Source organism: Emydura macquarii, unplaced genomic scaffold, assembly GCF_026122565.2.
Source record: "Emydura macquarii macquarii isolate MOO-44397 ecotype Brisbane River unplaced genomic scaffold, CSIRO-AGI_Emac_v2 contig_3692, whole genome shotgun sequence".
In the NCBI taxonomy this organism is placed as follows: domain Eukaryota; kingdom Metazoa; phylum Chordata; order Testudines; family Chelidae; genus Emydura; species Emydura macquarii.
Genome location: NW_027133829.1, coordinates 12,347,825 through 12,362,823, shown reverse-complemented (window position 1 = coordinate 12,362,823; position 14,999 = coordinate 12,347,825). Strand labels below are relative to the sequence as shown.

At 55.7% G+C, this 14,999-nt stretch overlaps 1 protein-coding gene and 2 long non-coding RNA genes across 3 annotated transcripts; 2 read left to right on the top strand and 1 right to left on the bottom strand.

Annotated features, from left to right (window-relative positions):
* Positions 1 to 690: 690 nt before the first annotated feature.
* LOC137146002 (uncharacterized) lies at positions 691 to 4,150 on the top strand. The gene is made up of 2 exons (XR_010917813.1): positions 691 to 855; positions 3,072 to 4,150. It is a non-coding gene; the product is annotated as an uncharacterized lncRNA (long non-coding RNA).
* Positions 4,151 to 5,735: 1,585 nt separating this feature from the next.
* Positions 5,736 to 6,819, bottom strand: LOC137145973 (uncharacterized). Its single transcript, XR_010917804.1, has 2 exons — positions 6,596 to 6,819; positions 5,736 to 5,816 (listed from the first exon to the last, which is right to left on the bottom strand). It is a non-coding gene; the product is annotated as an uncharacterized lncRNA (long non-coding RNA).
* A 372-nt stretch (positions 6,820 to 7,191) lies between these two features.
* On the top strand, positions 7,192 to 14,060 carry GOT1 (glutamic-oxaloacetic transaminase 1; the record flags this gene model as incomplete). Its single annotated transcript, XM_067537101.1, has 9 exons — positions 7,192 to 7,339; positions 9,539 to 9,720; positions 10,580 to 10,703; positions 10,964 to 11,076; positions 11,338 to 11,442; positions 12,209 to 12,359; positions 12,480 to 12,645; positions 12,758 to 12,900; positions 13,377 to 14,060. Coding segments are annotated over 9 exons (1,272 nt in total), but the record flags the coding sequence as incomplete, so codon positions are not given.
* Positions 14,061 to 14,999: the final 939 nt, after the last annotated feature.

The following is a 14,999-nucleotide window of genomic DNA, read 5'->3' as shown; positions in this document are numbered from 1 at the left end:
CCTGGACTTGGGAGCCAAGAGTAACCCTGGGCTTGGTATTTGCTCTGTTCCTCCCTCTCTGCTATTCCCCTTCCTCTGCAAAGCAGCTGCCCCAGCTCTCTGGGGGAAGGCAGGGAGGGGGCACTAAAGGGTTAATGCTGCTGCCCTACACATGCTGCCAGAGCTCAGCTAATCTGATAATTACAGCAACAAAAGCCATTTAGACAAACCATGACCTGACCCTGAGCACTTGGAATGAAAACATTTTACCCTCCCCTGTCTGGATCCCGCTCCGAGAAAACATCTGTATGAAGAGGAATGCTGGGAAAATGCCCCTGCCAGAGCGGCCTCGCAGGAACAGCTGCACCCTGAGCAGGCCAGCACTCTGCTCAGACGCCATAGCCCTTCCCCTCACTGTGTGCGGCTGGGCTAGTTGGAGTGTAAGCTCTTTGGGGCAGGGCCTGCCCCATTTGGTGTACAGCACCCAACACAGGGGCCATGGGGATACAGGCTTGCCTCTAATAGCATGGGGGCAGGGCAATGCTCTTTGGAGCAGCAGGTGAAGGGCCAGTCAGTGAGCTGCAGCTGTGTAAAGGGAGAGGCGAGTGGCTACCGCACACCCAGGGCAGCCCTTATCCTCCAGCTGAAAACCAAGGGGCAGGCGGAGGAGGAAATGCAAAACCCCTGGGTGCAGAGAGTGGGCTGGGCTGGGCTAATGGTTAATTGCCTGTCTGGCTGGCGGAGGAGCTGAGCTTGCTAGAGCCATCTTGCCTGTGGAAATCACGGCAGCAGTCAGGCTCGGGCGCCAAGATGCCGGTGAGGAGGAGCCGCCCAAGCCACAGATCCCCAGGTGGCAGCAGCTGCTGGCGACTTTGTGTAAGGCCAACCCTAGCGAGGGCCCTGCGCGCCTGTGCCCATCCCCCAGCTCGCGCTCTAGTAAACATGGTTCCCGGGGCGGAGGGGAGGGGCTGTTTCAGGCTAGTTCAGGTGTGCAGCGTTCATGTTGAGTGGCAGATCCTCGCTGGCTGTCACTCAGCGGTGGAGAAGAAGGGGCGGTGTGCCTCGGGGCCAGTGTCCACGTTCTCCCTTGGCTTTACCTGCACTTCTGTGGCAACCGTGGTGTCACCTGATGAGCTGAAAGGGAAGGGCCAGCGGGATCTTTGTACAAACTATCGCACAGCCATGCCAGCCAGGGGCTGGGAGCCGGCTGGCTTGTGCCTGTCCGCCTCGTTCCCACAGCTGTTCCCAGCAGAACATACCAGACTGACTGTGCTCTGCGAGAGGCGGGGTTGATCCAAGACCATGCAGCATCACTGGTAAGTAACTCCCACAGGGTGAGCTCCCGTGATAAACTGCTAGCCCCGAGAGGAGCAGCTAGCCCGTGTGTCCGGGTGCTGGGCCCTGCAAGCATCCCAGCAGCCTCTGGCACTAGCAGTGCAGCACATTAGCTGCCTCTGTTAGAGCGGGTCAGAACATGGAGCGAAAAGTGGTGCCAAACCCTGTGAAATCATGTTCCCCCACCTACTGACACGTTCCAGCCCACGCTGCCGTTTACACACGGTGTGTGCAGCACAGCACCGCCAGGCGCCATGCGCCATGCGCCAGGAAAGTGGGTTTCCAATCCCTGGGTAAAATGGCCAAGAAGCTGGTACAGCCAGAAGATGCCGACACCTCTGTGTCCTTCCCCTGGGCAAAATAGCTCCACCCTCCCACTGAAGCTTGCTCAGTTTAATCTGAAGAGCAAGTGACCAGTGGCGTTAGAAGCCGTTAAGGGTACAGCTACACTGCGATAAAAACCCACGGCACTGCGTCGCAGAGCCCAGGCCAGCTGACTCGGGCTCTGGAGGCTCGGGCTGCAGGGCTACCAATTACAGTGTAAATGTTCAGACCCAGGCTAGAGCCTGGGCTCTGACCCCCTGCTTCTACGCAGTGTCTCAGAGCCTGCGTTCCGGCTCCAGCCCCAGCTGGAATATCTGCACTGCAGCTGTATAGCTCCCTCCAGCCTGAGCCCTGAGAAGCTGCTGGTCTGGAGTCTGCTCCTTGCCCCATTGCTCTGGTTCAGGACTAGGGTAAGCAGATGATTTAGGCAGACATCCCACTTTATAGTACCAGCAACTGGACATTGTCTTCAACATTGGGACTAAACATGCTTTAGGTCTTTAGGGTAACACCAATGTTCACTTTCATTCCTCTCATTCAACTCTCTGACCGTCACTCACCACTAAGGGGGACTCAAGTGCTGAGCAGCAGATTAACTAATGCCTGGCCAGCACTGGGCAGATGACAGGCTCTGTGTGGGTGCTAAGAACTACTATTGAGTCCAAACCCGAAGGCCTTACTCAGTTTTCACTCAGTCTTTTCTCAGGCTTCAGTGGCAGTTTTGTCTGAGTTAAGGACAGGGTGAAAATCATGCAAAGGTTTGGGGACTTTTAGGCCTAATGCTATTGCCTCCCTGCCCCTTTGCTTCCTGTTCATGTTTTCTCCAGGTCAGAGGGCATGGATTTCAGCAAGCTGGCATGTGGTAGGGTAATCCTGCCTCTTGTTCATGGTCAGTGCTGGCCCAATTTAAATTCACTGCACCGTTTGTACAGATATGGCTCTTCTGGGTCTCGCAGATTATTGCTCTGCTTCAGGGTTTCGAATATGGTTTCTCTTTTCAGCAATCCTTCCACTCGGGTAATTCTGGGGGGTGAGATCAGGCGTGGATTGTGTGTGCTTTCACACTGCATTAACCTGCAGGGCTGTGTGATGGTGCAGGGTGGTAACCTGTTGCATTAGGCATCTTCTGGGTCATGCTGATGGCTCTGTCAGTCACATGGTCCCTACTGTTCCCTGTTTTCCTATTTAACGGCAAGGCCCTGACTCTGTACAGGTCTGTGTGGAGACGGACTAGATGACTCTCAAGGTCCTTTCCAGCCCCACGGCTCTATGAGTCTGTGAATGTCACAAGTGTTATACTTGCTCAGCTGGATTCCTATAAAACTGCCATCTTCTAAAGCTTTGTAAGAAAGGTAGCAGGTTGCTTTCATTTAGTTCTGCCCCAGCTAACGGAGCATTTAATGCCTTTCACCCTGCTTCTTCTCCGGTAACAGGAGCAAGGAGGGACAGCTATGGAGGATGGGATGAAGCTGAGCAAAAGGAAACCTCTTCTGAGCTGTGAGGTCCACAGGACTTGGCTGCCCCCCCACAGATTGAAGAAGACCCTCAGTAATGCAGGGTAGGGAATGATCCCGCAGGGCAGCCATTGTTTCACCATCTCGGATGTTTCTGATTCTGTTATCTCCCCTCAGGACAGTGCTGTGCCCCTCACTTGCCTAACTGATCCCCATCCAGTATAATCCAGTGGGAATCATTCCAGAGTCCAGTTTAGACCATACTGGGGCTCATCTCCATCTCCTGCACCATCTCCCTTGTGCTCAAAACACGTCGGATTATTCATTATGACTGATAGGTGCTGTTTGTACCACAGTTGGGCCTAGAGGCCCCCACTAGGATCGAGCTAGATGCTGCACCAAGACATAGGAAGGGCAGTCCTTGCCCCGAAGAGCTGACAGTAGAAGAACGTCCCATTCCTTCACTATTGTCTGTGCTGGTTTCGCCTTAGACTGTTACAGGCCCCACCCCAGCCACTGAAACACACGCACAAAACAGTCACACGAGAAAAATATTTATGTAAAATAAAGAGGGTTTTACTGGGAAACAACAGCCCTCTCCCATGTCTGTGATCCCATTTAACACCCCCTCCTGTGAACTCGAGACCAGCCCTTTCCTAGTGCAGCCAGGATATTCTGTCCTACTGCAGGACTGAGTCCAACTTCAGCTACGTGGTCGCGGGGGGCCTGACCCTGTGTTATCTCAGGATGGCCAGTTTCAGGATCAAGTGATGGAGGCTCTTGGAAGGGAAAGCCCTCACCTGAATGAAAGGCTGTAGGCTAGGGGCTGCGTATGTTCTCCCCACATCCCTCCTTGCTGTGACACAGAAAGGAGCATCTGCCCATACACCACTGACAGTCGCCAATACCTGCTGCCACCCTGCCCCATTCCCAGAACGTTGGCTTCTTTCCTAAACTCACTCCAGCTTGCGGTATGTCTACACTAAAAGCGCTAGTGACACAGCTGCAGCATTGCACCTACACTGCTGTAGTGTAGACACTTGCTACAGTGCTGGAAGGGGTTTCTCTGTCACTGTAGTAAATCCACCCCTTCTAGAATTTGTCCGTCGACCTAGTGGTGTCTGTGGTGGGGCATATGTCCGCTTAATTACCTCTCTCAGGGTGAATTTTTCACACCCTTGAGTGACGCAGCTAAGGTTACCGAAATGTTTGGTGTAGGCCAGGCCTTAGTAACCAGTCAAAGTCCCAGCCTAACTGCCATTCGCAGGAGCTGGCGGTGCAGACTCCTGACTTTCAGTCACATACAGGAAGATTATTCTTGTTCATATTCCAGTAGTACCTAGAGGCCCCAGTCAGGAGTGCGATCGCCCGGGGCTGGGTACTGCACAAACGTTCCTGCCCTGAAGAGCAGTTTGGGATCTTCAATCCCTTCCCCAACTTGGGTTTATTCACACTTTTGACTCCATGTGGTTGGGCCCCAGAGGCTCAAGGACTTTATAGTATTTGAACCAAGATTCTCTCCTGATGAATGTGGCCTGGTCCACGTTCTTCCTGCTTTGACCTCCACCAAACCACTGAGAAAGTTCTTCCCTGGAACACAAACTCCTTCAGAGCCCCCAACCCATGACTAGATGGATGGGGACCTAGTATTTTCTTCTGTCCTGTTGATAAATGCAAAGTAATGCACATTGGAAAATGTACTTCCAACTATTCCTATAAAATGACGGGGTCTAAATTAGCTGTTACCACTCAAGAGATTTTGGAGTCATTGTGGATAGTGCTCTGAAAACATCCACTTAATGTGCAGCCGCAGTCAAAAAAGCTAACACAATGTTGGGAATCATTAGGAAAGGGACAGATAATAAGACAAAAAATATCGTATTGTCTCTTTATAAAGCCATGGTACGCCAACATCTTGAAAACTGCATGCAGATCCGATCACCTCATCTCAAAAAGGATATATTGGAACTGGAAAAGGTACAGAAAAGGGCAATAAAAATTATTAGAGGTATGGATCAGCTGCCATATGAGGAGAGATTAATAAAACTGGGATTTTTCAGCTTGGAAAAGAAATGACTAAGAGGGGATATGATAGAAGAGGTATATAAAATCATGATGAGTGTGGAGAAAGTAAATATGGAACTGTTATTTATTCCTTCTCATAATACAAGAATGAGGGGTCACCAAATGAAATTAATAGGCAGCAGGTTTAAAATGTACAAAAGGAAATATTTCTTCACATAACACACAGTCAACCTGTGGAACTCGTTGCCAGAGGATGTTGTGAAGGCCAAGACTATCGCAGGGTTCAAAACAGAACTAGGTAGGTTCCTGGAGGCTAGGTCCATCAATGACTATTAGCTGGGATGGGCAGGGATGCAAAACCGTGCGCTGAAGTGTCCCTAGCCTCCTTTTGCCAGAAGCTGGGAATGGGTGACAGGATGGATCACATGATGATTGCCTGTTCTGTTCATCTCCTCTGAAGCACCTGGCATTGCCCACTGTGAGAAGACAGGACTCTGGGCTAGACGGACGGTTGGTCTGACCCAATATGGCCATTCTCATGTTCTGCTCCTGGTTTAGTTTGCATGGTGCGTCTAGCAGGGATTGGCCCTGCTGCTTGATAATTCTGACGGAATCCAGGTAACCTCACTCCAGTGCGGCTAGAGTGAGAATGTCACTGCAACCAAAGGCAAAGGGATGAAGACCTGAAGCAAAACATCTCTGAGCAGGCCCAGAGGAGAGGATCTATAAACAGGAGGAGCTGAAAACTTTACCTTGTTTCTCGCCCTCCAGCCCACCCAGGCAGCAATTAACGAGCAGCGGTACAGCGCCTTGGAGGTAAACACAACCAGGGCACGCACCGGGGATCCCATGGTGAGGCAGAAAGAGATGTTCCACTCAAATTACCCGTTTTTAAACATGCCCCGGAGCTTCCTCCCAAATTTCCCAAGATGGTGACCTGGTTTGGGTTTCGTCTTGTGAGTCTTTTCACGCACGGAGTGGGTATTTAAAGTGACTGTGGTGCTGGTGTCAGGTGAGAGACGGGCGACCCCCGAGCGCTCTGTTCTGCTCTAGAGCAGGCTCCGCACCTGCAGCCCCGGGGCCAGCTGCCGTCCTCTCCTGTCCTGTCCTGTCACTGAGCGCCGGCAGGCCTGGGCCTTGGCCATGGCCGGGGGCACCCGCTAAGGGCAGGGCTCCCTAGGGCACGAGCCGCGATCCCCGCCTCACTCTGCATGGCCAGTAACGAGCCCCTGGGGCTAGTGACCTCGCCCCCCGGCCGGGCTGCTTTGAGAACCATTACAAAGGGCTGGGCCGAGCGGGGCAGAGCCCTGGTGCAGGCGGCTGGGAGTGTGCGTGTCTCGGCCCGGCCCCGCGTGCTGGGCTGGGCTCTGCCCCGCGCCCACGGCAGCAGCCGGTCACCCCGCGCTCCGCGCTCCGCGCGCCTGCCCGACGGCCGCTGCCGTGGTCAACAGCGCCCCCCAGAGGCCAGCGGGGCTCACTGCGGCGGCGACGAGCCATTGCCCGGCCCCGGCGGTGCCATCCCGCGCTGAGGCGAGCAGAGCGGAGCAGGCCCGGCCCGGCCCCTCCGGCCTGTCGCGGCTCTTTGGCGTGTGAGCTGCGCGGGCCGGTCCGGGCGGGGCCGGTCCTGGTCCCGGTCCCGGTCCCATCCCCCCACCAGCGGGCTCCGCAGGCAGGCAATGGCCGCCAGCGGCCGGGTCACTCCGAGCCGAGCCGAGCCGACCCCCCCGCACTAGGGACCCAGGCCGGGCCGGATCCAATCAATCAATCAATCAATCCAATCCAATCCGGCCCCGGCCCCGCCCTCTGCTCCAATCACGGCGGCCCTTGGGTTCTGTGGCGTCACCCGGCCCCGCTGCGCTGCGATAGGCTGTGCGGACCCCGCCCACCTCTCGCCCCTGTCATTGCCCGTGTTGGACCGCCGGCCCGGGCTCAGCTGATTGGCTGTTCTGGCTCCTCCCCGCCCCGAGGATATCTGATTGGCCGTCCGCCCGCGCCCTTGGGCTCTGTGATTGGCTGCGCCCGGCCCCACCCTGCCGGCCCGCCGGCGAGGCGGTGAAGGTGAGAGTCAGTCTCCTCTGTCCCGCCGGCATCGCCGCCGCCGCCATGGCCGCCGGCTCCCCTCTTCGCCGCCGTGCCGCGGGCCCCGCCCGTCGCCGTCTTCCAGCTCACCGCCGACTTCCGGGAGGACGGGGACCCGCGCAAAGTCAACCTGGGCGTGGGCGGTGCGTGCGCGCGGCGGGGCCGGGGGGGCTGGGGGACCGGGCCGGGGGGCCGGGGACCGGCCGGGCTGGACGGGGTCCGCTCTGGGGAGGCGGGATGGGCCGGGGCCGGAGAAGTGGCTCGGTCGTTGTGGGGCGCTGCGGGCCGCGGGGGGCTCGGTCGGTCCAGGGGGTGCAGGAGCCCCCCCGCTGCTGCTTGTTCTCGCCCGGGGTCACCTTCACCGGCTGTGCGGGGGGGTCTCCCTTCCCCCGCCTCTAGCCCGGCTCGCCCCTGTGCCCCCCCCCGGCCCGGCTCGGGGCTTGCTTCGCCTCTGGCCTCCAGCCCCCCGGCCCTCGTCTTCTGCCGCCTTCCCAGGTGCGGAGCTGAGCGGGAGGCTGCCCTGGCACCTGGCGCCCGCACCCTCGGAGGAGGAAGAGGAGGAGGAGGTCTGGTGCTGGAGCAGGGGCAGCCCGGCGGCCTGGCTCCATTCCAGCACGGCCTGGCTCCATTCCAGCACGGCCTGTGCAGTCTGACCTTGGCGGGGTTACTCCTGGGGTAAAGCGGGGGGAGAGGCGGCGTGATCCTGACTGCACAGGGGGAAGGGTCCAGGCTGCGTCTACGAGTGCTCCGCTCACTGAGGTGCTGGGACAGACGGTCCCAGCGATGTCAGAGGGTTAGAGTGTGACCTGCCCTGGTAGGGGACTTTAATGCTGATGTACGGTGCCAGCTCCAGGGCCCTGGAGACTGAACTCTTCTAATCAGAGCTGGGATGGCATAGCACAGACAGTCACTGGGTAGGCTTCCCCTGCTCGGCCCTGGCCCAGGTAGTGTACCTGACCTTTGGAATCTGTGAATACCACCACCACCAGGGCAGAATGGACTTCACTCTTCACAATTTGTTCAGTGAGATCTACTCTGAAACTAATCCAAAAAAGCAGATTAGTGCCAATGGTGACTTGCCTGGATGAGAACCAGCAACTCGTTTCATATCACAGTGACTGAACAGTCCTTGATGGCAACTATTTTCAGTCTCTAACAACCCTAATTGGCTTGAAACCAGTGACAAAGAGGCAGAAGTCTGTGTCCTAATCTCTGTCCGAATTCAATCTTTGTCCCTAAATGGAACAGAATCAGAATGACAATATGGGAGCCTCCAAGTGTCTGTGAACAGTAAAATGGTATGGAAATGGCCCAGACTCCATAATTACACAGTGGATCCCAGATGCTTGTTCCTTGCAGTGCTAAGTGGAGGGGAATTGATTCTAAGATTCAGGCTTGAGATCCCAAGATTTCCTGGAACCACGGGTTCAAATGCTGGCACAGTCACTTATCTGCCTTGGAAAAGAGAAGGGCAGGGCTGGAGTTCCATGCACTCTGTGTGTAGACCTTTAGGGTTAGATAGATGCTAAATAACCCATGGCCCTCTCACAAGAGCTAGGGTTTTCCCCAGCGTCCCCTCTCCACCTCAGCTAGTGTGCAGCATACTATATGTCACTTTCCTATCTTGCTTCTGACTTACGTGCAGAGGTGGGTGCGTTTCCCTGCATGTGTGGACTGGCTCAGAAAGCATTTTGTCCTGAAAGGCACTGTAGAAACATTTATGTTGGTTACAATTGCTCCCTCTTCCCCTGTGAAACATATTTACCAGATTCCATTAAGTGCACTCAGTGCTATAGGGAGTGGATGGGAAGATACATCCCTACCCCACAGAATTTACAAGCCAAATCCAGAGTGTGTGTATGCTAGTGAGTGCACGGGATGGTACGAAGGCAGTACTGCCCCAAACCAGAACAGACTTTCTGATCACTACAGGTCAGATACATGTGTGAGTGGGATCACTGAGCAGAAACAGCATTGCTAAGGTCGTGCAGCATGTCCAGTTCCTTGGTGTCTGGAAGGTTAACGGGATTCCTCTGATCGCTTCCTAATGTAGCTTCTTTACTCACAAAATGTTTTGATGGGAAACTGTGTGTGGGGGGAAGGCAGGTGCTGTAGCCCAGGGATTCCAGAGACAGTCTGTAGAGGACATATCCCAGGTCATAAGAAAACATACGGTTTTTCTCCCATCCTGCTCTCCCTGGGGCTTCAGCCTCTGGATCCAGACAGCTGTAGTCAGAATGGGAAAGAAACCCAGTCTAATAAGACTGGGTACGTTTTTCTGGCGGAGCATCCCCTCGGGGTGTGGATTGTGGAGGATAAGACTTCCCTTGTCTCTTTTGCAGCATATCGCACTGATGAGGGACAGCCCTGGGTCCTGCCAGTTGTGAAGAAAGTTGAGCAGAAGATCGCCAGTGATGTCAGCTTGAACCATGAGTACCTGCCGATCCTCGGCCTGCCTGAGTTCCGAGCCAACGCTTCAAGGATTGCCCTTGGGGAGAACAGTCCCGCTATCAAGGAGAATCGTGTAAGCTGTTGGGGAGGGCGAGCGACTCCTTGCTGGTGAATGGGTGTCTGGAGGAATCTTGGGGGGGGGAGAGAGCTTGCCAGAATTGGAGGGTCTGGCATGGAGCTCCGTTTGCATTCAGGCTGCATAGAGCCGTCGATGGCAAAGCTCAGAGCTCTCTGAAGATGCAGGATTTGGGCTCCTATCTTGAGGCTGAATGCCAGAAACAGACAGGAAATGTCCCTCATAGGGAGGGTGGTAGATCTAGGTCCTGCCATCTGATGTTGAACAATTCCAGAACTGGCCAGGGACCCACCCTTGGACTCTGATGGAAGGGTCAACAGGTGTGACAGAAACAGCTGGAACCTGCCAAGGCCGAAGTGGGGGGGGGTGAGAGAAAGAAATGTGAGACCAGGCCTGCTAAGGAGGGGTGACAGCGGGATTGCAGCTGAGAGTAGATGATGCCGTGTGGGTTATTTAGGTGTGTTAACGCATCTCATGGTCAGTGCTGAACTACGTGGCTGTGGCATGAAAGACCTGGTTGGCCTGGAAACAGATGCTCTGATGCCATGGTATGGGGCCATATCAGGAGCTAGATAGTTAGCAGTCACAGAGGAGCAGAGGCTGCTCCGATATTGCAGAAGCGCCCCTGCTGTGATGTCAGGAAGTCTGGGAGGAAGCTAGAAGGTGCTGTCCTGCGCTGTGGCAATGGAGGGGTTCTGCCTCAGACTGGACAAGGAATGCTGAATTCCTGGTCTGCATGGGGGGTTGGTCCCCTTAGTACCTGGAGGCCAGTGAGGCCCTTTCTGATGTTTCCATGTTATCTCTGTACTGGTGGCCCCCGTTGACAGGCTCTTGGTGACCCCTCTCTGTCTTTCAGGTAGGAGGTGTTCAGTGCTTGGGTGGGACTGGCGCTTTGCGCATTGGAGCGGAGTTTCTGAGGCGCTGGTACAATGGAAGCAACAACACAGCAACTCCTGTCTACATCTCTACTCCTTCCTGGGGTGAGTGCTGCAGCCTGTACATGCTACTCCTCACTGGAGCCCGCAAGACAAGCGGGCAAGGGGGGAGCAGTGCAGCCGGGTGGATGATGGACGTGGGGAGGGGTGTCTCTACGTGAACAAGGGAATTGTTCACTCTTCCCCCTGGGTCTGGTGTGGTGTGGTGGGAGGAAGCCTATTTCAGGCCTGGAGGACTGGCTGGCTCTGGCAGCTCGCCGGCACAAACGGAAATGTCTCCTCTAAGACACAACCTCTCTCCTCAGAGAACCATAACTCTGTGTTTATGAATGCTGGCTTTAAGGACTTCCGGTCCTATCGCTACTGGGACGCTGCTAACAGGGGGCTGGACCTGCAGGGGCTCCTGGAAGACATGGAGGTGGGTAAGAGTGCCTTGGAGCGGAGATCTCCTGAGCTGCACCTGAAACTAGGGGCAACTGGTACCTTTGGATCAGCCAGACCCTTCTGTGCTGGAGCCTGCTAGTTTCTTGCCTGGGGTGACGGGTGGAACTGGAGCCGGATCTCTGTGATAGAGACCAGCAGGGTGGCCAAGGCAGCTAGTGGCTGACTGGCTCTGGGCCCTCTGCTGCTGGCATTGGGGCGTGTGAGCGTCAGAGACTGAGAACTGCTCTTTCCTCAGAGTGCGCCGGAGTTCTCCATTTTCATTCTCCATGCCTGTGCGCACAACCCAACTGGCACAGACCCCGTCCCGGAGCAGTGGAAACAGATTGCTGCTGTCATGAAGGTATCCGTCTCCTGCTACTACAGCCCTGAGGAGACGGGGGGGGGAGGGGGGGGAGCTGTAGTGTGGCATGGGGCAGGCAGCTCTTGAGCCAAACAAGACTCTTGAGTCTCTTTGGGGTGGGGGAGGATAAAGCTGGGTGAGGAGTGGGAGAAGGGGGCTGTCCCCATGCGGGGGGGCTGGCGAGATGTTGGAGGCTTAGGTACAAATGAAGAGGGGCTGGGAGCAGTAGAAGTCTGCTCTTGGTCACCAGAGGACGTCTGAATACTCAGCTGGAGAAAATTGCCCCAGTTCTGCTTGTGTTGCTAACTTGCCTTTAGTCTCAGTCTGTGGCTGGTACCTGGGGAGTCTTTCCAGATGCATGGTCTCCCATGGTGCCCAGGAACAGGATTTGAAATAAGTTCGTCCCTTCCTCTGTCCACCAAAGAACACACTAGGCAGATAAAGGCCATACATCTGTCCTTATCCCAGGTGGTGCTGGAGGCAGCTCCTGCTATCTTTCCTCTCCTGTCTGCTGGGCTGGGACTTGAGACAGTCCCATCTTGTCATTAGCTCTCCCGCTTCATCCAACCCTAATGGCAGTGCTCCAGTGAAGATTGAAGGGTTCCCACCCTGGACCAGATTCCACTCTAATTCTTAAAGGACCAGAACCACCTGCTTTCCAGCAGCTCAGATCACCCTGCTTGGATGAGGGGAGGGGGCAGGAATGGGACAAGGGGTCCCTAGGGTAGGAGTGGGGTGTCCCTTCTAACTATCTTCCTTTCTGCAGCGTCGGTTCCTGTTCCCGTTCTTTGACTCAGCCTATCAAGGCTTTGCCTCTGGCAGCTTGGACAAGGATGCCTGGGCTGTGCGGTACTTTGTCTCTGAGGGATTCGAACTCTTCTGCGCTCAGTCCTTCTCCAAGAACTTTGGGCTCTACAGTGAGTGTCCATCAAGCAGCATCTAACCCCCGCAGATGGGGCCACCCTCCCCTGGGTGTGGTGGGTGAAGCCTGCAGAGGGGTTGGGTCTAGTGGCTGATGCCTCCATGTCTGTCTCCAGATGAGCGAGTGGGGAACCTGACCGTGGTGGGGAAGGATGCTGACAACGTCCAGCGTGTCCTTTCCCAGATGGAGAAGATTGTCCGTGCCATCTGGTCCAACCCTCCCGCACAAGGAGCACGTATCGTGGCTACCACCCTCACTTCCCCGCAGCTCTTCGCTGAGTGGTAAGAGCTGCCGGTGCCGAAACAGAGGGCTGAAGGGAGGAACTGTCATATTGGGGATGGATGGATGGATGTGGCTAAATTCCACTGCTGACTCACCCTGTCCCCTCCACAGGAAGGACAATGTGAAGACGATGGCAGATCGTGTCTTGCTAATGCGGTCAGAGCTCAGGACCCGGCTTGAGGCTCTTGGGACCCCAGGCACCTGGAATCACATCACTGAGCAGATCGGCATGTTCAGTTTCACAGGGCTGAACCGTAAGTACCAACGGGCCGGCTGCTGTTGCAGCAGGAGGTGAGCTCGGGGACATGGGGCTGAGTGGAGATGAGCTGCAAGAATCCAAGCTGGATTCCCTGAAGAACTTCTCCAGCATCTTCCTGTAGCACAGTCTTGGGCCGCTGATGGGTATTAGGAATGTCGAGAGGAGAGCACTTCATGCCTTCTGCAGTCAGGACCCCTGGCCTGCTCTCAGCCGTGCCTCCTGCTGGGTCAGGCCAGGACTGGAGCAGCCAGAGCTCAGCCCCACAGCCAGCGCTCCTGCTGTCCTCTCTACTGCATCTTCTTGCGCTGGGCGCGGCTGGGGTCTGGAGTAGCTGCGCTGGGCGCGGCTGGGGTCTGAAACCCTTCTCTCAGTTCTGAAAGCCGACGATAAGAGGCAGTCGATACGGCAGCACTGAGCTCTGGGGTCTCCCACGTGGCTGACCTGGCTTCTCTCTCGATGTTTCTCCCCCAGCTAAGCAAGTGGAGCACATGATCAAGGAGAAGCACATCTACTTGATGGCCAGTGGGCGCATCAACATGTGTGGCCTGACCACCAAGAACCTGGACTACGTGGCCAGTGCCATCCACGAAGCTGTCACCCAGTCCCAGTGAAGATCACAAACCCTCCAACTCTCGCCTGCAGCCAGCAAAGCCGTAGTGTGTAGTCTGCCTGTTCCCTGCTCATGACTCATCTCCGTCACAGCTGGTGGGGTTTACGAAGGGTGGGCAACAGTGGCTCTATCAGGGATATCAGTCTGCCTGCGTCTCTGAAGGCCCCCTTATAATACAGGCCAGTGCCCTCCGGGGGGGGGGGGGGCAAAGTAAGCCATCTTGGCTCTCGTGTGCTGGGACCCAGACACCTCAAAGCTGCTTATTTCTGTGCAGCCAAATAGACCCAATATAACCAAAACCGTTTGGCCCATGTCAACTCCTCTACAGGTGCAATGCATTGTGGGATAGAGGCCCAAACTCCTGGGCTCCCTTGTCCTGTCTGTGGGTTGGGGGCACTGTAATATTTCAGGGAGTGAGGCTATTGCTGGTCGTCGTCCCCCCTGCCCCTCCCCCAGCTCTGAGCCTCACATAAGCGAAGAGTGTGATTGTGATAACTGCTTCTTTGTGTTGCTGGAAGAAAATAAACCTCCATCTCTGAACAATGCCCTGCTGGGTGCTTGCCCTGCTGCCTTTGATCTGTACGTGCTTCTGGATTGCTGGGTACCTGCCTCAACTGGCAGTGACCCTCCGGTGCCAGAGGGAAGATGCGATGTGACCTGGTCTAGCCAGACTCTTAACTACTGCAGTAGGCTCCAGCCGTAAGGTGCTGGACTGCTGGGAGGGGACTCCTTCCCGGCCCCACCTTCTAAGCAGGCCACCCTCCTTCCCAGCTCCAACATAAAGGCCCTACAAGCCCAGGCCTTATCTTGTTTTAGAGAGACTTGTCCAGGTGTTCACTCCTTGGTGGTGTCTCATGGCTACTTTCCTTTCCCATCCCCCTGGCAACTACAGCAGCTGCTCCCAGGGCAGAATTGTACTAGGAAAGTACTGATTGCTCCCGATTGGGTCCTGGAACGGCTAATCAATTCACTCGCGCTGTATCTCTTCTGTTCCTCTTTCCCTGATCCTTCCTCTGTCTGTACCTGTTGTCCAGACATCTGGTCATCTTCCTTGCAGAGCACATCTCTGGATGGTAGCCCCTGTCCCGGCGTGCTTCTGTTCCTTCTGAATAGATCATGTTTCTTCTCCTGCAGCAGCTACTGCTGAGTGCCCCTGGGCTGCATCCTTGTTACTTTGTTTACAGGCATCTGGGCACCATGCCATGCAGAACCAAGACTCCTCGGAAGCAGTGGGGGAAGAGGAGAGCTAGGACCATCCAGCAAACCATTTCTCTGCACAGGGCAGCCAGTGCTCTGTGGACCAGGGTAGGAAGTGCTGAGTTAGCCGTCCTGTTCGAGCAGATCTTCGTGTGGAGCGAGAGTGACCCATCTGCTCTTTCCCGGGGCTGAGGAGAGTTACCTCCACCTCCACAGCGGGTCAGCTTGGAGGGTTAGTTAGTCACTCTGTGGATTACGCTCACTTTGTAGAGGGGCATTGGTAAGTG